Source organism: Poecilia mexicana, unplaced genomic scaffold (genome assembly GCF_051168715.1).
Source record: "Poecilia mexicana isolate PSO_F unplaced genomic scaffold, ASM5116871v1 scaffold_5, whole genome shotgun sequence".
In the NCBI taxonomy this organism is placed as follows: domain Eukaryota; kingdom Metazoa; phylum Chordata; class Actinopteri; order Cyprinodontiformes; family Poeciliidae; genus Poecilia; species Poecilia mexicana.
Genome location: NW_028263374.1, coordinates 30,844,023 through 30,865,551, shown reverse-complemented (window position 1 = coordinate 30,865,551; position 21,529 = coordinate 30,844,023). Strand labels below are relative to the sequence as shown.

The 21,529-nt window shown below is 47.7% G+C and overlaps 1 protein-coding gene and 1 pseudogene across 1 annotated transcript in view; one reads left to right on the top strand and one right to left on the bottom strand.

Annotated features, from left to right (window-relative positions):
• Nucleotides 1–8,494, top strand: part of rnf123 (ring finger protein 123) — a 48,111-nt gene extending 39,617 nt beyond the window's left edge. Inside the window, exons 37-40 of the mRNA XM_088005883.1 lie at nt 1,824–2,029; nt 4,934–5,028; nt 7,549–7,634; nt 7,972–8,494. Of these exons, the coding sequence (XP_087862009.1) occupies nt 1,824–2,029; nt 4,934–5,028; nt 7,549–7,634; nt 7,972–8,065 (481 nt within the window). The 3' untranslated portion in view covers nt 8,066–8,494. The remainder of the gene's footprint in view (nt 1–1,823; nt 2,030–4,933; nt 5,029–7,548; nt 7,635–7,971) is intronic.
• Nucleotides 8,495–11,358: 2,864 nt separating this feature from the next.
• LOC148159817 (U2 spliceosomal RNA) lies at nt 11,359–11,537 on the bottom strand (annotated as a pseudogene).
• Nucleotides 11,538–21,529: the final 9,992 nt, after the last annotated feature.

Below are 21,529 nucleotides of genomic sequence, written 5' to 3'. Positions count from 1 at the left end.
TATTAGTGACCCCAACTGCCCTATTAGTGACCCCAACTGCCCTATTAGTCAAATTGTCAAATGCATCAATACACATCACATATTGCTGATTATTGTTGAACAATGTTCCAGGTATTATGAATCAAGGCAGCCATTAGTGGCTGTAGGAACCGTGTTACTGTGGAGGTTCTGACTGACGTCCAGCCGTGTCCAGATTTGTTTTGGATAAACGTCTCAGAGGTCCAGCTGCCTTCCACTGAAGCTCCAGTCTCTGTCGCCACCTGGTTTTTCTGACTGATCTCTGCCCAAAGAGCTGGTTCTGATTCTAGTCTTTGTTGGATCCTGTAGTTGTCCGGGTGAAACACGTCCTGATGTTTTCCAGTCAGCAGCAGCTCATCTTTCTGCTTTTTATTCATTCAGCTGAAATCTGAGTCTTCTGCAAACAGTTCCTGTGATGCACCTGCTGCTGTGAGCCAACCTGCAGCTCGTCATCCTCCTGGCCGGTTCTGATCCGGTTCTTCTCCGTGTTTTCAGAACTATTCCCAGCCGTTAGCTGGACTTCATGCTGAGCTGTTTGTAACTGGGTTTTGTTCTCCAGGCTGGGAACTGTGGCGCTCAGACCTTCTGGTTTGTTTAGCGTTGATGGAGGTGAACTACAGTCAGTCACATGACCTGACGGTGACACCTGGACCTGCAGGGCCGTTTACAGCTCCAGCGCCTCTCACCTGTAGGACAGGAGGTGTCGCTCATAGAGCTGCTGCTCAGTCTGTCATGAGTCCTGATGGCCAGTGGAAAATCTGAAATTAAAGGTGCAGAAAATTTAATTTCTCTTAAATCTGCTGGTTTTATAAGAAAAGGCTTTTAATTTGAAGGTGACTGAGGAGCTTCTGCAGCTCCAGATGAGACAGTAAGAGCTGCACAGCTTCAACACAGCTATCATCATCATCATCATCATCATCATCATCATCATCATCATCAGCTCCTGTTGTCCACTGAAGCTCCTCCTTGACTTTCAGCTTTTATTGTGAAGGAGCTGAACTGAAGGTTTCCAGAGAAGCTCAGAGCTGCGGAGGCCCCCAGAGTCCCACAGTGGAGATTAATATTCATGCACAGTGCAGCGTCTTAACAACAATAATCAGGCTTAATGAGAGCAAAGCTGCAAACGGAGCTGAGCGCAGTGGGGCTGTGAGCTGAGGAAGGTTCAGATGGAGATGAAGAGGAATCGTCTTCCTCAGATCTCTCCACCTGCTGACGAACCCAAACCGACCCTTCAATCAGAACCGGGCCTGTCACCGGAACGGACTTCACCGGACGATAAACTGACCCAGAAATTATTGCAATAAATCATAATATTGTCATTTTGTGATTATTTGCAACTAATATCATAATAACGACATATTTATGTCGATGAATAACGTCCTCTCAAAGACGTTAATTTCTTAAGAATCTTTAACACTGGATCTGGAAAATAGCTTGAAAATAAGTAAACAAAACAGTCTAATCCAATGAAGATGGATTAGGAACTCTGTAATCTAGGACTTTAAAAATCAACAAGGCGGCCATGTTGGATTGTCGGCTAGAGCACATAGTAGATAGCTAGTTCTTAGTTTGGTCTTATTTCAAATGTACTAACTTATTTAAACTAGACCAAAATACTCAGTAAGATTTTGAGTTTTTGCAGTGCAGACATGAGGTCCATGGATAAGAATCCTCCTCCTGACTGGTTCTGACTGGTTCTGACTCGTGTTGCGTGTTTTCTGGAAAACTGGTTAGAAAAGTCGGACCTGTTCAGTGTGGAGTGGGATTTCTGCTGGTATCAAACGTTTTCGTGCTCCTCTCTGCAGAACGTCCAGAGCTGCCTCCGTCCTCCTCTCAGACCCCTGCTTCCAGCTCCACTCCATCCAGCACCTCCTGGGGGAACCAGCAGAGTCCGCCGGGCCCACAGCCGCCGGCCGGCCCGCAGCCGGGCCTCCGGGTCCCTCTGCGGTGCCGCCGGCTCCTCTGGCTGCTGGGAGCGCCTCAGAGAGGAAACACTTCTCCCTGCATGCATGTGAGTTCACCGACACTCTGCTGGAACTGGGCCGGTTCTGAATCAGTCCATGGTTCCACCAGAACTTCATCTTCCTTCAGCTTCTGTGCTCTCAGGTCGACTTGTAGCCGTTTAGTCCACTTTAATCCAGCTTGTTTTAGGGCAGAAATTATTAATCAAATATTGAAATAATTGTCAATAAGTTTAGTGATTGATTAATCTGGAGTATGCAGGACTCAAAAAAAGGCTGGAAAAACATGTTCATAGCAATAATTAAGCCAAAACTGTACTAACACATAATAAACACTTTAAAAGACTCACTGTCTGTAAATCTGCTCTGCTCTGAAAGTGGCAGTTTTAGTTTCACCCAGTTAAAATTCACTAAAGGAATGCTGTTATTGCCTTTTAGACAATAAAAGTTTGGTTTTATTTTAAAGAGGAATTTAATTATTTCATTTGTATTTTTTAATGTTTTTCTAACATTGTATAAAAAGGTTTAAGTGGTTAAATGAAAAATCTTTAGAATTTATCTGATTGATTGTTGGACTAATCAATACAATAATCAGTAACTGAAATAATCGTTAGTTGCAGCCTCGGTTCGGTTGAGAGATGTGACTGCTGATCGACCTCTGACCTCTGGTCCTCCAAACCTCAGTCTGGGTTTGGTTGAAGTGAACTCTGATGGGTTTGAATGTGAATGCCAAGCAGACCAGAGACCGCTCCAAAAGCAGGAAGTGAACTACAGTGCAGGGCATTTTGGGTAAATACAAACAAGGCTATCATGCTAGCCTAGCGCTAGCAGCAGAAATGGCTCCTGGTCTTTAAAGAGAAATCCTCCAACCACTAAAATCTGACGCCGCCGTTTAGTTTCCATTCGGTGAAGAAGGAAGTTGCTCTCAGTGTCTTCAGAGGTTTTTGTGCAAACTTTTCATTTTGAACGTTTTTGTTCTTGGGGTCTCATTTGCTTCTGAAAACAGAAAAACCACCCAGATGTTTTTTTGGTGTCTAGAAACCGAGGCGTTTCAAAACCCTCTGCAATGTAACGTCACAAATCACCAGGCTATGTGCTGTTACCTAGCAACCCCAGCAGAGCTCCGCTGTTACCTAGCAACAGCTGATAATGGGACAAATGTTGCAATTCTGGTCTCCAATCCAAATGAGTTTACCAGACCACCAGGTGGGAAAACAGCCACCCGATGGTTGATTATTTCAGTAATCGATTAATCACGATTAATTGATTATCTTGATGGACTGATAAATTGTACCAATACATGAATTGATAATGAGGTGAAATCTGAGAGTGGGCGTGTCTTTCTGGACCTGGACAGAACCGTTCTCAGTGGTTCTGTGGTGTTTACTGTTGCCAGATGGGAGGGGAGGGGGGTTCTAGTTGCCACAGCATCCTCCTCCGTTGCCATGGAAACACCAGCAGTTTCCATGACCACCCTCAGGAGCATCATGTGGAAGTCAGACGAGCCGGCTGTCAGACGGCGCTGGGCCACATGGACCAAACAATGCTCCTGCAGGTGGAGAACATCTTGGTTCTGTTCAGGACCGTTAGAACCTGCAGAACCAGCTCCCTGGGTTCTGCCTGCATCCCGTCACAGAGCGGGAATCAGTTCCCTCAGAACATCAGCCTGGCAGCCGGCCAGCTCTGCACTATCAGGGCTCAGATGAGGCGCTGTCAGCTCACCGCAGAAACACGAGCCTCTGATGGAGGAAATGGAGACACGGATCGAACACCATCAACTGGGTGGAGGAGGTGGAGGAGGAGGAAGGCTCTCATGAAGAGGGGAACTTCTCTCCTTTCTGCTGGGATTAAACCAAAGTTCTGACCCGGTCCGGTTCTCCAGGCGCAGCTGACCTGTTATTCTTCCATTAATATGTTAGGTCCATCTACGGTCTATACAAAACATGTTGATTACATTTTTCTTGGATAATCAGATTTTATTCTGTTCAATTCATGTTGAGCTGTTTTAGGGCCCCTGTCACTTTAAATCCAAATAAGCTGCTGCTGGCCACGCCCCCAACTCAATGTTTACACTCGCACCTGAAAATGGCTGTAAACACATGCAATTATACAACCGTACATCTTTGAAAAGCATTAGTGGAGCCTCCTGGAGAACCAACAAGAATGCAGGAAGTGGTTTCTGGATGGTGAGACATCGAGAAACTGGGGTTTCACTCTGGTTGCCAGGTAACGAGCTGGGCTTCCCTGGGGTTGCCAGGCAACGACGCAGTGTCTGCTGATTGGCGATATGCCAGAGGTTTTTGAAACGGCTCATTTTCCAGACACCAAGAAACATCTGGGTGTTGTTTTTAAGTGTTTGATCCGGAGATCTGCTTCTTCATGACCAGAATCTCCTGGCTCGGTTCTCTGTGGTTCTGTAGAACAAGAGAACCTGGTTCTGCCTGTAGGGTCCACAGAGAGGAGACTAAAACAAGAACCGGGCCCTGAACTTAGAGTAACTGGAAAGAACTTTCAAGGTTTAAAGACCTTTTGTGGTCCAGCGGTCCTGATGTCTAATCTGAGAAGAATCGGGTCAGTTCTGGTCTGGGTTCTACAGCCTGGGGCGGCAGGGATCCCATCAGAACCGAACTGAGCCATGAAACTTCTGGACCTCATGGTGACCTTGCTGTCTGGTCCGGCTCCTGTGATCCCGTTGTGGCCGTAAAGTGGGCCATTAGCCTCCGTCCGGCTCCGTGGGTCCTTAGGCCCGACCAGAACCACTACCGGGCTGCAGAGGTCCGGTTTTGCTGCTTCAGCAGGTTTTCTTCTGACCTTTAGTTAATCCAGAAGCAGAAACAATAAATTCACTGGTATCTGAGGCTGTGACCCATCAGAACCACCAGAGGTTCTGAAGGTTCTGGTTCTGCTTGGTGAGATCCGTTTCTGCTCAACCTGACTCTGTTTTCTGCCAATAGACACCGACTACATCAGCCTGGAGGAGAAGCAGAAGGTGGAGGAGATGCTGGAGTTCCTCACCGAGGAGTCCAAGCAGGCCGCTGCCTCCACAGCGGTACGGTCACTTCCTGTCCTGAGGTCACTTCCTGTCCTGAGGTCACTTCCTGTCCTGAGGTCACTTCCTAGAAGTCACCTCTTGTTCTGGATGTTAATTCTTCTGGGTCTAGGTCTTAGTTTAGTTTTTATCAATTCAACTGAATCAGTTCATGTTCATAGTTCATCTCTCATTATCCTAATCTGTAAGTGACATCACTCCTAATTAGCATATTCATGATGTCATCAGCTGCTCAAAGTCGCTCTGTGAATCAGAGAATTAATGAAGGTAAACAGGATCATGAAAATATCCACATCCCCCTCCACACACACACACACACACACACACACACACACACACACACACACACACACACACACACACACACACACACACACACACACACACACACACACAGTTCTGTGTTTGCTTGGTGTCACCAGGACAGCAGAACCAGCAGCTCCACAGCCCTGCAGAGTGTCTGCTTGACCTTTAACAGAACCTGAGGGTCTGGAACTGGTTCTGGTCCGGTTCCAGTCCGGTATCCTGGCTGGTTCTGGTCCGGTTCCAGTCTCCTGCCCCATCACGGCCCAGCGGTGAAGCAGCTTTTTCTGGATTCTGATGGAGTTCTGGAGGGTTTGGCTGCTCTTTGAGGCACCGATCAGAACCAGAACCTGCAGTCTGGTTCTGATCTCTGTTCTTCATGAAGTCGCTTCAGGAACTGAAACAACAGGAATATTTATCCAGCCTTCCTGCTTTTAGCGTTGATGTTAGCTGTTAGCATAATTAGCATGGTTAGCATGGTGAACCATCAGCCGCCATGTTTAAATTCCAGACCCTTCGTTAACTCTGCCGACTTTCCCAGGCCCAGATTCTTCCAGGATGGTCAGAATCTGTTCGTCCAGGAGGATGAACTAACAGTTTGTTTTTTTTTTTTTTTTTTTTTTTTTTAGGATTTAATTTTTTTTGAAAATCTGGGATTTTTTCACCAGGGTTAGGGCGGCCATCTTGTTTGACAATCATTTTTTACAGCTTCTATTCATTCGGACTCTGACTTCAGGTCAACTCTACAACAAAGTATTGGGGCCAGACTACGATGTTTATTTTAATTACGAGAATATTTTCATAATATACCCAGAATAAAGTGGTAATATTAGGAGGATGAAGTAATAATTTTATGAGAACTCAACATGAAAAATAACATTAAATCTTGTGAAATACTTCATCTTTTAAGACATCAAAGTTTTATCGGTAGCTGGACTTTAAAACAACGGATCCTCCAAACTGAAGGTTTTCTCCCATTAATGACTTTTTCTCAATTTCTGGTGAAATCTTGATTCCACTAACATTTTAACTGTATTCTCATTAAGGAAACATTTTCGAAACCCAGAAAGGATGATTAAAATCATTTTGAAAATAGTTCTTATTTGTAAATATTTGGAAAATAAAATCTAATCAGTTTGAATATGAAAAGTTTGCAGGTTTTATTTTGAAGGCCTGGGATCTGGGAGGTCAGAGGTTAAAACTGCTCAGCCTTCCTGTTTTCTGCTCAAAGACTCACTCTCTCTGAAGGAACAGCGCCCCCTGGAGATGGCCGATATATGCTGCGTTCGGTGACCAGGAAGGGATCCGCTTGGTTTCGGTCCGACCCGACCTGGACCTGACCCGACCTGGACCTGACCGGGACCCGACCCGACCCGACCCAACCCAACCCGACCTGGACCCGACCCGACCTGGACCTGACCGGGACCTTACCCAACCCAACCCGACCTGGACCCGACCTGGACCCGACCCGACCTGGACCTGACCGGGACCTTACCCAACCCAACCCAACCCGACCTGGACCCGACCTGGACCTGACCGGGACCTGACCGGGACCTGACCCGGCCCACGCCGCTCCTCTTCATGCGAACTGGATTACTTCCATAACCGGATCCGTTTCCCAGCAGGAGTTCTGCTCATTTCGGGTCGAACAACGCGAGACTCTGGAACCCGCCGGGTCTGACGGAAAGGTCAGCGCTCCGCTGCGCTTCCTGCAGCACTCTGCGACCTTACCATGACCTTTAGGCTGTAAGCAGCTTCCTGCAGAACCGGACCAAGCAGAACCAGCACCACTCTGAGACTCCAGCAGAAACCGGTTCAGGGTTCTGTTCCACAGAGATCCGAGCCAGGAGGTTCTGGTCGTCCTGGCAGGAAGAAGCAGATCTCCAGTTTATAACGGATCAGAACCGCCCTGAGGAGCGAAGACTTCACCAGCAGAAGAACCGGACTGAACCGGACCAGGATCAATCAGAACTGTTCTGTTTTTCTGTTTATTTCTATAGATCTGTTTCATAACGCCTCGAGATCATTTCAATCGATCAACCGATCAATCCTATTGATCCCAGCTGTCAGTCATTCAGCCCTGGACCAGCAGGGGGCGACAGGAGAGGAAAACGCCTTTAACAGAAAGGGACCCTACTGGTGTCATGTGACTGCAGCAGGATCCGGGTCCGGTTCTGGTTCTGGAGTCACTCAAAGTTCTGCCTCTGTTTGTTTCAGCCGACCAGCGAGGAAGATCTCTGCCCCATCTGCTACGCCCACTCCATCTCCGCCGTCTTCAGGCCCTGCACACACAAGTCCTGCAAGTGAGTCCACAGAACCACTCAGAACCACTCAGAACCCACAACCACTCAGAACCACTCAGAACCCACAACCACTCAGAACCACTCAGAACCCACAACCACTCAGAACCACTCAGAACCCACAACCACTCAGAACCACTCAGAATTATTATTTAGTAGATTTAACTAAAGGTCAAAATTAGATTTGATCTTTTTTAGACTCGATAGTCGTGTGAACTAAATCTGCCAATAACCATTAATTATATCCTCACTTTCAACCTTTTTGGGTTCCTCTGGTTCTGGTTCCTCTGGTTCTGGTTCCTCTGGTTCTGGTTCTAATTCTGCTGTGTTCTGTGTGCAGAGCCTGCATCAATCAGCATCTGATGAACAACAAGGATTGCTTCTTCTGCAAGGCCACCATCACCGGGGTGGAGGACTACAGCAAGCCCTCCTAACACACACACACACACACACACACACACACACACACACACCTCCACCGGAGCTCTGCCTACTGCCGAACATGGAGGCGTCTGCAGCCAATCAGCTGGCAGCTCAATGGAGACTAGCAGGTTGAGCTTTTATTTTGAAAGAGTCCTGGAGTTTGTGTTTGTGTGTGTGGTAGCAGCTCTGACTCTGGGCCGTTCTCCCCTTCAGAACCAGAACCGAGCCGACTCATGGATGAGCTGCAGCATCAGAAGCAGCTTGGTTCAGGTCCAGTCTAGTTTCAGGTTCTGGTTCTGTAACTGGTTGAACATCTTTCAGTGTTTCAGAGCAGAAATGCAGCAACTGATCAGTTGGTTCTGATCCGGATGTTGGTTCTGTTGGTGCGAAACTGCAGCATATCTGTAACCTCATTAAATTATTAATCCTGAACCAAACAACCGGGCCCTGTCTGCTCCTTTTGGACCCTCCGGTACCACACTCGGTTTCCATAGTGACGTCATCACCAGGGCGGCCATCTTGTTCTACAGCTTCTCTTTATTCGGACTTTGAGTTCAGGGAAGCTGTACGGTCTCCGGGTCAGGCTCCAGAATAAAAACGTGGTGAACGTTGAGCTTTAGCTTCTCGGCTGATGAAACTAACCAAGCCAATGGTCAGAGCTCCGCCTCATCGGAGCTCCGCCTCATCGGAGCTCCGCCTCATCGGAGCTCCGCCTCATCGGAGCTCCGCCTCATCGGAGCTCCGCCTCATCGGAGCTCCGCCTCATCGGAGCTCCGCCTCATCGGAGCTCCGCCTCATCGGAGCTCCGCCTCATCGGAGCCCCGCCTCATCGGAGCTCCGCCTCATCGGAGCTGTTTGGAGTTAATTAGTCTTTCTTCTGTTCATACTGGATTCGTGTTTTATTCTCCTGGCCCTCGTCATCCAACCCACAGACCGGACGGTTGAAAGAAAAAACTGAAAAATATTTTCTGCCATTCTTTTAGAAAAGAAGTGGCAGAAAAATGGATTAAAATCTGAGGAATTTGACCGAACAGAACCTGCAGGAACCACATCCCGTCCTCACCGCTCCTCCTCCAGGGTCTTCACTTTGTGGCTCCGGTCCAGAAGGTGCCAGGTTCTGTGATACCAGACAAACCCGACACCGCTGGACAGAAATAGCTGCTCAACGATGAAGAGGCGGAGGAGGACTGCTGAAGGACGGTCTGGGAGTATTTATAGCAGAACCGGGCCGGTCCGTTTCCCCTGATCGATGTCGGAGCAGAACCTACGGAGCTAAAACATAATTCACAAAAAAACAGATTCACACGTGTTTTTGATGCACATATATCTTGATTTGCATTCATGTATGTATAATAATCTAATTTCTCCTCCCTGAACGTAACGGAGCAAACAGAACCTGATGTTCTGGTCCGGTTCTGGTCCAGATGTTCTGCCTCCTCTTCCTGAGTTTTGCTGCTGAAAACCGTAAACCTGAGGAGGCTCTCTGACTTCAGCTTCAGGTATCGCCATGGCAACGCCAAACTAAACTCACCTGCAGATAAAACGGGCTGGTTTCCTCATCTTGCTGCAGATTAGGGTGATGGAAAAGAGGCAGCCTGATGAGAACGCTTTGACTAATACCTCTAATCTGATTAACCTGAAGGATATGAATAATTTACAAGACAATTTTATTTAAATGTGACAGAAAAATGAGACAAAAACTATTTAATATATTCAAGTTTATCTCTATTTTTATCTAACTTTCTACTTTTTGTCCAGGTTTTCAGCTTAAATTTGAGATAAAAAAAAATCTGTAAAGATTTCATTTTTGGACTGAAATTTTTTTTCACTTCCAGCTTTAAAAAAATAAAACTTCTTGCGCTCCAATGAAGGTTGGTTTATTATAATGACATGAAGATGGAGAGAAAATATTAATCAGCTCAACCAGGTAATTTTACATTATGAACCATACTTTCCACATTTTTAATTTCTAATACAAAATAATCCCAACTGTACAATATTAGTCATTCCTCCTGTAAACAATGTGCAGGAGCATCGCCGGTTCGCCAGGGTTCTGTTCAGATCAGAACCTGGACTGTTCGGCTGATTAAAATAATCTTTTTAGATTATAAACCTTTCAGTAGCAGAACCTGAGGGGGAGACGAGGGCAGACGGCGTACTTTGATTCAGAATGGATTATCGGCTTTTCCCAACCCTGGTCCTCAAGTCAGACTCACCTGCATGATGTTTGCAAATCAGCAAAACCTGTTAATCAGCCATCAATGAAAGTCATGTGCTGAATTAGGAGAATGCCTAAAACCTGCAGGGCAGTGTGCCTGCAGGACCTGCTGGAAAACCCTGGATGAGACGTTGGCATTTCAGTCAGAGTTCAACCACAAAACAACTTTGATTCGATGAATCTGCTCAACGTTGGTTCCTTGGCTCCAACTGGATGATTGATCCACCATTGGTTGTCAACCGCAATCAAAAATCAACCATTCTGACTATAATTCAATGTTATCATCACCTGCTACCTGGGACGACGAGTCTTTCTTACCAAGACAATATGGATCATATCCTAAATATACGCGTATGTTTTCAAGATGGCGCATCTGTGCCAGCCCATTTAGGGCGTTAGCATGCTCGCTGTGATCTACTTAGCTTTAATGCTGTCAGTAGCATGTGGGGTATGCTGACTTACATACTCCATTCAGTATGATACCAGTTACCCCAGAGGGGGGTCCGTTCATCTGATTGGCTGAAACAGAACCTGGCTCGGTACCGGCGGCCCCTGGACCAAGTGGAGGTTTGACAAGACAGAGCAGAGACACCAAAAGCAGCAGAACCGATCCAGGAGAACTTTCTATGTGAAGGTAAGAACAGGGAGACGCATTCGCTCAGCGGATCAGACCTAAACATCGGCCCAGGTGATCCGAAAACAGCTGAAATTACTGCTAATTAGAGAGCAGTAAAAGAAACCTTATCTCGCTGCCCAACGTGCTGCTGGCTCCATTACAGGAAAGCTGTGTATCATCGGCTATGCTAACTAGCCTTAGCATTCATACCAAGCTTTGTTGTGGTAACCAGCTGAGAGAACAAGGGGGAGGGTCTGAGTGCCATACGGTGATAACGGTTCTCCCTGCACTTTTCTTCCTTTCACTGAACTTTCCATCGGTATGCTGCATACAGCAGGCTGAGCTGCCACCTGAAGGCAGCCAGATCAATTATCTTAATGTTACTGCCAGGCCTCCAGATACACATATAAAATAAAGTTAATCATACAGACTCATTAGCATCATGATATCACTTCTACATGTAACAGTTGAGGGGGTGCACCGTTCCTGGAGGTACTGCAATACCAGGTCGATGCGTGGAGTGGACGGAGCAAGCCCCTATTCCATCTCCCTGCTCCAAAAATCAATTTAATATATGGTCCCCGGGTAGGGGACGTATCAGATATTAAACTGATAAGAACAGATTTTTTTTCTTTCGAAAAAAATTTATTGGCACTTTGGACAGTTTACATGGCATTTCACATTTATACAGAAATTATCTTTTCAAGAACTAAAATACAATTTATCACATCATTTACAACTAAAAGAAGATAAGAACAAGGATGTTAAAACCAGACTCCATGCTAAAAGGTTGAGCAGGACCGGGGTGACTCCTTAAAAATTTATTACGATTCTCTGTAATAAAAGCGATGTCTTGTCTACCTTAAAATCTTGTCCTGCTCCTTTTCTGTCTTTTCTATTTAAAACACAATTAAAATCCCCCCCCATAATAAAAGGTTTTCTTCCCAGCATGTGGGGCTGCAGTTCCTCTAAAAAGTCAAACCTGTCATGTTTGTCATTAAAACCATAAATATTTAAGAGGTTAAAATCCTGTCCGTTAAAAGTCAGATTTGCTAAAAGTGCTCGTCCCTCTCTCACCACGGTGCTCCCCTTCACCAAGATGTGCGGGTTGTTTATTAAAATGGCCACGCCGTCATTTTTATTCTCGTTAGATCCGCTCCAGATGGACGGTCGTGGCCACAGATCCTGCCACCGGGTGTAATGCTGTAAAAACGGGATTGCACATTCTTGTAATAAAAACAAATCAGACTGTACAGAACTTAAAAAGGATAAAACACTCTGGGCTCTAACTCGTGACTTCACACTTCTAACATTTATTGTTGAGAAGGTGAGAGTCATGATTAAAATGACTAAAAACAGGTAAGACATTTTAAAGGATTAAAACAGTAAAAACCGGTTTAAAACCAAGTTAAAAATGGGCTCAGAGACTGTCCTGTGAACGGAGCTCTACCGATTCCCAGCATGGTGGTGCAGGTCGGGACTGAGCTCCGTTCCCCCTTCGGACTCTCGGTTTCGGGCGTTTTTCTAAAGCCGTTACCTTCGATGGGTCCTCCGGGGTTGATTGCTGAGCAACATGTTGAAAAGAGGCCTCATCGGCTGGATCAGAGAGGAAGAACTTGGTCCCCTCCCCGAGGGAACCGAAGAGGTTATCAAGTCTCCCCCTCTTCTCCACCGTGGTGGTCTGTTCGGAAGGAGACTCCGGTGCCGGCCTCTTAGCCAGTTGGGCGTCGGGGAGGGGGGCATCCTCGCTGCTGTCGGACTCCATTTCCTGGGAATCAACGCTAGCTCCGCCATCGGTCTGCATTTCCCCCCCACTGGATGTTTCGATTGGGGGGGCTGCTTCCTTCCCCTCCCCCTCTCCTGTCGCTTCCTCCTCCTCCTCTCCACCAATCAGAGGCGGCGACAGGAGATTTGAATTTTCCGGCCCAACGGCTTCAACTTGCTCACTTACCCGGTCCGCTTGTTCTGCTTCTTTTACCTTTTTCAACTTATTTGCAAATGATTTTGGACAGTCTCTGAAAAGATGGTCCTGCTCACCACATAAATTACATTTCCGCCCATTTGTGCATTCATCAAAAGTGTGTCCCACTTCTCTACATTTACCGCAAAATACTTTTTCACAACCCTCGGCCAGATGACCGTGCTCACCACACTTACGGCAGAGTTTTGGCTGGCCCTGATAGTGAATGTAGCCTCGGTTCTCCCCCAGGACTATCATGGATGGGAGATGTTTCAGGCCCTGGAAGCCTTGGGGGTCTTCCCACTGTTTAATGGGGACCCGCCAAGCGCAATTCCAGATGCCGTCCACATCCCGCACCTTCATAGCCTGGCCCTTCACCGTGCAGTATCTACCCAGCCACATACAGATGTCTTCAGCACTGACAGTCTCATTGAACATCCTGACAATCACCGTTTTCAGGGAGTTGTCAGTCAGTTTCTCAACGTCAAATACTGAAAACTGGGTCTTTACATTTTCATACCGTGTCCAAAACTCTTTTAACAGGTCACCGTTGGTAAAGCTCACATCGTATCCCTTGTTGAAGGGCAGGGTAAGGATACAGTTCAGGTCATCTGGCCGAAACTTCAAAGCCTGCTGGATCAATTTCCGTGAGAAGTCTAAACGTGACATTCCAGTTAATTTACCTTTTTCATTAAATAAGAAGCGAACGCTGTGGTGCCTCCGCATGCCGGCATGAGTAGCCGCCATGGTGGAGGCACCACCCGCTAAAGGTTAAAACCTTTACTAAAACAACAATAAAAGGTTAAAACAAATACACAACAATAAAAAACAAACTAAAAGGAAGAGATTTTTTCCACTATTTGTGGTCAAAATCTCAACCAGGGACAAAGATTAATGAACCTCTTGAAGCAGTGGTAACAGCCAAGTCACAAAGACTAACACTATCACCACCCAGTGGAGGCGACCGCTGTCTTAGCCAAAAGGCCGAGAAGCGATAACCTATTTAACTGGGGAGGTAACCATTTCAACCTCGACCATCGCATTTTGACTCACGGTTCAGAAAATGTTTAGACTTTTATCGCTCAAAAAACAAGCAGTGTAAATAGAAAATAAAGTTTAGACTGATGTTAGACTGAACTGATGTGTTCAGCAGGAAATAAAGATAAATGAGTCAAATCAGACCAAAGGTTTGCTTGAAAAAGAAACCAACGTGTTCATTTCTGGTCACGTGACTCGCTGAGCTCCAATAGAAAGCCTGAATTTTAAACACGTTTTAAAAAGTTATTCTCCTAACATGGAGGCTTAAATATGAACCCTGCTGTTATGCTAGGTGTAAAAGTCACTGGGTTTACATTTGATTACAACGATTGCAGCTGTATGGTTGAAATTAATGAAGCCGTTCAAGCTGTCTGACTCTACACACTGAGCCTACAGCGCCCTCTAGTGGAGATTGTTCAGGACAAACTAAGCATTGCGTTTGGGGAGTTAATTCCTAAGCCATTTTAATTTTATTATTGAGGCAGGCCTACAGATGCACACATTAAAAAAAATAAAATAAAATAACTGCTTGAACTGAATAAAAGACATCAGATGGAGAATAAATATGATTAAAGTATGTTTGAGGAGAGAAAATTATAAATTCATAAGAGCATAGATGTATTTAAATAATTACAGGTTTATGTCCGAACTGGACGAAACCCGTTTTGGATTTTAACGGGAAAGTTTTACAACCAACCACAAGGTGGCACTGTAGTCATATAAACGGGCCTCTGCTTTGTGCAGGGAGGCAACGCTCACTCATCTGCTGCTGCAACAAAACCAGAAAAGACGAAGAGCTGAGCCAGAGCCGATGGGAAAGACACGCCAGGATAAAACTGTTGGCATTCTCTGTTAAAGCTGCATTATAAAACTTTTACAAAAATGTTTTTACATAATAGTTAAAACTCTGTGTGACATGAAACAGATAATCTGTGAAAGGATCGATCTGCTCCGAGCTGTTAATGCCTCTGAAGAAATGCAGCCTGCCAAAAACAACAAATCAGAGCCAGGAGGAGAGGCTTAGCGCTGTCAATCACTCAACGTATATGCTGCTCAATGTGCTGCTGGCTCCATTACAGGAAAGCTGTGTATCATCGGCTATGCCAACTAGTCTTAGCATTCATACCAAGCTTTGTTGTGGTAACCAGCTAAGAGAACAAGGGGGAGGGTCTGAGTTGCATACGATGATTGACAGCGCTAAGACCCGCCTCCTGGGTCTGACCGGTTGTTTCAGAAACAACAGTCAGACATTCCTTTTTAAATGTGGTTCAACAGAATAATTTTGAAAAATGAGCTAATAAATGTTCACAGTTCCTGCTTCATCATTCCGTCGTCACATCAGGAGGAAATGACCTCATGACATCTGGATGAAGACCAAAGAACCCTCCTCTTCTTCAGCCTTCTGCATAAAAGTTGCATAAGCGAAAAATATGCAGCTTCTGGAACTGCTGACAGTTTTCAGACGTGCGTTTCTTTTCTCTTTCCCAACAGGAGCATCTGGTTCTCCGGTGTTCATCTCCGGGACCAGCGGCGGTTTCGTCGGACCGTCTGGACTTCAGCGGCTCGTCTGGGAAAGATTAGTGGCCAGCTGGGATCAAGGTGGCCATCATTTATTTCCTGTTTTCTCCTCCAGCGAAGGTAAAGCTGTTGTGACAAATGGCTTCCACCGCCATCAGAGGCAAAAGGAAATACCGCCGGCCGCCTCCTCTATGAGTCATGAAGACAAGATGGCGGCGCGGCTCAGGTGCTGCGCTGATAGATGACTGAGGCTTATTCGGGGGTTTGGTGTCTGCATGACCTCTGACCCCCACTGATGAAAGAGTTTGAAGTTTCCGCTGGTTCAGATTCAGCTCATCATCTTACTGTTGATAAATGCCAGAGGTCAGGGGTCAAATCATTTCTGAATGTTTCTGTTTGGAGCAGAAGCATTCAGTTAAAGTTCCTGACAGACGTTGATCTGTCAAAGCTTCGGTGAAATAATGAAGCTCTGAATGGCGATTGCTGGTTGCCGTCAGTTTGAGCTTCATGTTGATTTGTTTCTTTATTTCAGTTCATCTCCGTCGGACTCGGCAAGTTTTGATTCTTATACTGTTTTCATTCATTTTCAGTTAAAGAGTCAAACTTGTAAAATTCGGCTCCCATTTAAAGCAGAACTTACAAATACACACAAGGGGGTTACGTCACAGGCATCAGGCAAAATATGTTTCACCAGTTAAATGGAGAAGTAAATAAATAGCCAAACACTCAAATAAGAAATTATGTTGACCTTTTGCAACAATAATTTATTACGAAAAACACGAACTAAGAAAATAATAATAGTTATCCTGATAAATAAATCAGTAACCAAAACTCTCTCAAAATAAATTTAGGATAGTTTTAATCCACTTAGTTCATGCTAGTAAAGAAACTCAAATGGTTAAAGGTCCAAATCTTCTTGATCCTTTTTAATACGAATATTGTCCAGAAACGAGTTCCATATAATGGGAGAATTTCTCCTTTTTAATCCAAAGTCTCAATCCAAAACGAAAAATCCCAAGCGTCAAAAACCTCCCCCCAAAAAATGAGAAAAAGGAGTGGTACCACCAAAAATCCCCAAAAAGAAACGTAAAGTTCAGATCTCTCCAGGAATGTCTTTCTTTCCCCCCCGGTGGCGTCCTCCTGCACCTGGCGGCGTTTCCTGGGCAGAAGCTCCAATCCAGCTCCTAAAGCGCACGATCCGCGGCGCTGGGGCGAACTTTCATTTTCTGTTTTACCTCCTTTCTTTGCTTTATTATTTGTTCTAATCGTTTAATTAATTCAAGTCTCCCGCTGCACGGATCTGACGGTGAGCGTCTTCCACTCTGATTGCGCCGACGCCCCTTTTTATACACTAAATCTCAGCCACACCTAAAAATCAGCATGACCTGCCCAAAAATCAGTTTTAAAAGTGGAAACTCCGAATAATTTTACAAAGAAATAACAGCAACTGTTATACCCATCAGATGATACATTTTCTCTTCAATGTATTTTATACAGGAAAAAACACACAAACATAGTGGTTATGTTACAAACTTATATTCCTCTAAATATGATAAATTAAATCCGTTTCTGTAAGTTTTATTATTGCAGGGGCTGCCTGACTGCTTGAGGTATCCTGATGTAGCTCTGTAGCCATTTTACACTCCGCTACATTCTCCTACTACTCTCCAGTTTTATTTATATGCTGCTGTTTCAGCTTTTAACTTTTTATTTTGGTTCGGTAGAAGTGAACTCTGGTTCGGTTTGAATGCATATGTGAACGTCAAGCAGGAAGTGGACTACAGCGCAGGGCCTAACCCTAACCCTACCCTAGCGCAGGGCATTCTGGGTAAATCCAACCAAAGCTAACGTGCTAGCCTAGCACTAGCAGCAGAAATGGCTCCTGGTCTTTAGCCTAAAGAGAAATCCTCCAACCGCTAAAATCCTCCATCTTGTTTCCATCTGGTGAAGAAGGAAGTTGCTCTCAGAGTCTTCAGAGGTTTTTGTGTTGTTTCCTTCAGTGGTTGTTGGTGCAGCGCCCCCACAGGCCAGGAGGGGAACAGGCTGGTTTGACTCAGAGCCACAGCAGCTGGAGGTGGAGCAGATGTTCTGGTTCCAGTAGAACCGGGTCGACTGGACCATCAGGAGGGAAACATCCTGACTCTTTCTGGCTTTAAAACCGGCTCAGAGCACATAAAAAGTGTTTTTTGTTTGTCTGGTTCCTCTGAGGAAGGCAGAAACTGGATGAAGTGGATATGTAGCCACTGCTGCAGCGTGACGTGTGAACCCTGAAGATGTGCTGCAGCCTCAGAGCGCTGCAGCAGGCCACCGGCGGCTGATATATCTGCTCTGACAGGCCTTAAACAACAGCAGAGGAAGATAAGTGAGGTCGGCGTGAAATATGATTAAAGCACAGCAAACAGCCCAACTCCTCCTCCACCCACACCAAGCGGGACGCTTCACCAGAACCAGAAAACGGACCAGGAGGAGCAGGAAGTTCTGACAGGATTTCCTCACATTAGAGGCTTCCTCTGGTTTCTGCTTCCTGTTAACTGAACGTCCACCATAAACAGGTGGGCGCCATTTTAACGTTACCCAGTCAAAAATGAACAGCAATAATTTCTGTTATTCAGCCATTAATGAGACAAACAATGAGGGCTGATTTTTCAGTCATTTTTTCACCATCATGTTCATTCAAATTTAGTTTAGACCTGAATATTTAACTTATCTAAAAGACCTGTATTCGTGTAGCGCTTTATCAAGTCCAGAGAACATCAAAGCTATTTAGTTTGTAGCTATTCTCCGTATTAAAGCGTTTCTTTTTCTCCATGGTGATTCTTCCTCTCCTCAGATTCGGTCAGTAAACCTGGAGACGTTTCCGCCTGCAGCCTCCGGTGACCTCTGACCCCAGACCAGCCTGCGTTCCTCAGAGCCGGCGCTCCTTCACATTCATTCAGCTGTTTGTTTTCATGACCTGTTGTTCTCCGCCAACTCCACAGGCTGCAGCAGCCGAGGAAATTAAAGTCGCGGCACTTTGTGAAGCATGAAATTGTATCTGGGAGAGAAGAAGCTGCAGGAGGGTTTTAGTCTAATGTGGGGGAGAAATCCCGACCAGGAAGCTGTAATTAACAGGTTCTAAGGAACTGGAAACGTTTAAAATCTGCATTAATGAGGCCAAATTCAGAGATGAAAACCTGCAGGAGGCCAGAAATCCACGGAGAAACGGGAAGCCGACCGACCGGGCGCCGCCAGCGGTCATGTGACCCGGAGCGTTTCCATCCGGGTCACCGGCTGAAGCTCCAGCTGGTTCTGGAGGTTCTGGGTGTGAAATTAGGTTCAAACATTATTTTAAATTAGTTTCTTTGACAGAAAACAGATTTTAACGTTTCAGTTAAACATAGATGTAGAATATCTAGATGTTTTCTGCTCACTGTGAACTAGATTCTCTTCCATGACCTTAAAAGGAATCAGAACTTCCTGGAGTTAAACCAGAACACTGAGATCCCGGTTCTGGTTCTGACCCAAAACTCTGAACTGGAACCATCAGCAGAACTCCTGTCATTCATGTTCAATATGCGCTGGTTACCAGTTTGTTACTGGTAACCAGTTACCATTCACCTGTCTGTTATTGGCTGCCTGTTGATGGTTTGGTGATTTCTGATCATTTTTCCTGTTTCTCTCTTCAGCAGCTGCTGGTCGGTCCTGTGTCTCTCTGAGCCGGTCTCCGGGTTTTCCTGTCGGCCCGGTTCCTCTCTCTGGTTCCTGTCGGCCCGGTTCTTCTCTCTGGTTCCTGTCGGCCCGGTTCCTCTCTCTGGTTCCTGTCGGCCCGGTTCCTCTCTCTGGTTCCTGTCGGCCCGGTTCTTCTCTCTGGTTCCTGTCGGCCCGGTACTTCTCTCTGGTTCCTGTCGGCCCGGTTCCTCTCTCTGGTTCCTGTCGGCCCGGTTCTTCTCTCTGGTTCCTGTCGGCCCGGTTCCTCTCTCTGGTTCCTGTCGGCCCGGTTCTTCTCTCTGGTTCCTGTCGGCCCGGTTCCTCTCTCTGGTTCCTGTCGGCCCGGTTCTTCTCTCTGGTTCCTGTCGGCCCGGTTCCTCTCTCTGGTTCCTGTAGGCCCGGTTCCTCTCTCTGGTTCCTGTCGGCCCGGTACTTCTCTCTGGTTCCTGTCGGCCCGGTTCCTCTCTCTGGTTCCTGTCGGCCCAGTTCTTCTCTCTGGTTCCTGTCGGCCCGGTACTTCTCTCTGGTTCCTGTCGGCCCGGTTCCTCTCTCTGGTTCCTGTCGGCCCGGTTCTTCTCTCTGGTTCCTGTCGGCCCGGTTCCTCTCTCTGGTTCCTGTCGGCCCGGCGGGTCGGTTCCTCTCTCTCTGGTTCCTGTCGGTCCGGTTCCTCTCTCTGGTTCCTGCCGGCCCGGTTCCTCTCTCTGGTTCCTGTCGACCCGGTTCCTCTCTCTGGTTCCTGTCGGCCCGGTTCTTCTCTCTGGTTCCTGTCGGTCCGGTTCCTCTCTCTGGTTCCTGTCGGCCCGGTTCTTCTCTCTGGTTCCTGTCGGTCCGGTTCCTCTCTCTGGTTCCTGTCGACCCGGCGAGCCGGTTCCTCTCTCTGGTTCCTGTCGGCCCGTTTCCTCTCTCTGGTTCCTGTAGGCCCGGTTCCTCTCTCTGGTTCCTGTCGGCCCGGTTCCTCTCTCTGGTTCCTGTAGGCCCGGTTCCTCTCTCTGGTTCCTGTCGGCCCGGCGGGTCGGTTCCTCTCTCTGGTTCCTGTCGGCCCGGCGGGTCGGTTCCTCTCTCTGGTTCCTGTCGGCCCGGTTCTTCTCTCTGGTTCCTGTCGGCCCGGTTCCTCTCTCTGGTTCCTGTCGGCCCGGTTCCTCTCTCTGGTTCCTGTCGGCCCGGTTCCTCTCTCTGGTTCCTGTCGGCCCAGCGGGTCGGTTCCTCTCTCTCTGGTTCCTGTCAGCCCGGTTCTTCTCTCTGGTTCCTGTCGGCCCGGTTCCTCTCTCTGGTTCCTGTCGGCCCGGTTCTTCTCTCTGGTTCCTGTCGGTCCGGTTCCTCTCTCTGGTTCCTGTCGGCCCGGTTCTTCTCTCTGGTTCCTGTCGGTCCGGTTCCTCTCTCTGGTTCCTGTCGACCCGGCGAGCCGGTTCCTCTCTCTGGTTCCTGTCGGCCCGTTTCCTCTCTCTGGTTCCTGTAGGCCCGGTTCCTCTCTCTGGTTCCTGTCGGCCCGGTTCCTCTCTCTGGTTCCTGTAGGCCCGGTTCCTCTCTCTGGTTCCTGTCGGCCCGGCGGGTCGGTTCCTCTCTCTGGTTCCTGTCGGCCCGGCGGGTCGGTTCCTCTCTCTGGTTCCTGTCGGCCCGGTTCTTCTCTCTGGTTCCTGTCGGCCCGGTTCCTCTCTCTGGTTCCTGTCGGCCCGGTTCCTCTCTCTGGTTCCTGTCGGCCCGGTTCCTCTCTCTGGTTCCTGTCGGCCCAGCGGGTCGGTTCCTCTCTCTCTGGTTCCTGTCAGCCCGGTTCTTCTCTCTGGTTCCTGTCGGCCCGGCGGGTCGGTTCCTCTCTCTCTGGTTCCTGTCGGCCCGGTTCTTCTCTCTGGTTCCTGTCGGCCCGGTTCCTCTCTCTGGTTCCTGTCGGCCCGGTTCCTCTCTCTGGTTCCTGTCGGCCCGGTTCTTCTCTCTGGTTCCTGTCGGCCCGGTTCCTCTCTCTGGTTCCTGTCGGCCCGGTTCTTCTCTCTGGTTCCTGTCGGCCCGGGGGGTCGGTTCCTCTCTCTCTGGTTCCTGTCGGCCCGGGGGGTCGGTTCCTCTCTCTCTGGTTCCTGTCGGCCCGGTTCTTCTCTCTGGTTCCTGTCGGCCCGGTTCTTCTCTCTGGTTCCTGTCGGCCCGGCGGGTCGGTTCCTCTCTCTCTGGTTCCTGTCGGCCCGGTTCCTCTCTCTGGTTCCTGTCGGCCCGGTTCTTCTCTCTGGTTCCTGTCGGCCCGGTTCTTCTCTCTGGTTCCTGTCGGCCCGGGGGGTCGGTTCCTCTCTCTCTGGTTCCTGTCGGCCCGGTTCTTCTCTCTGGTTCCTGTCGGCCCGGTTCTTCTCTCTGGTTCCTGTTTGGTAGTCGGATCAGGGAGGCAGAGGATCAAACGTGGCCTGGATGCGTCGGCTCTGTTCCTCTCAGCGTGGCGTCTGGGCTGAGCGCCGCGGCAG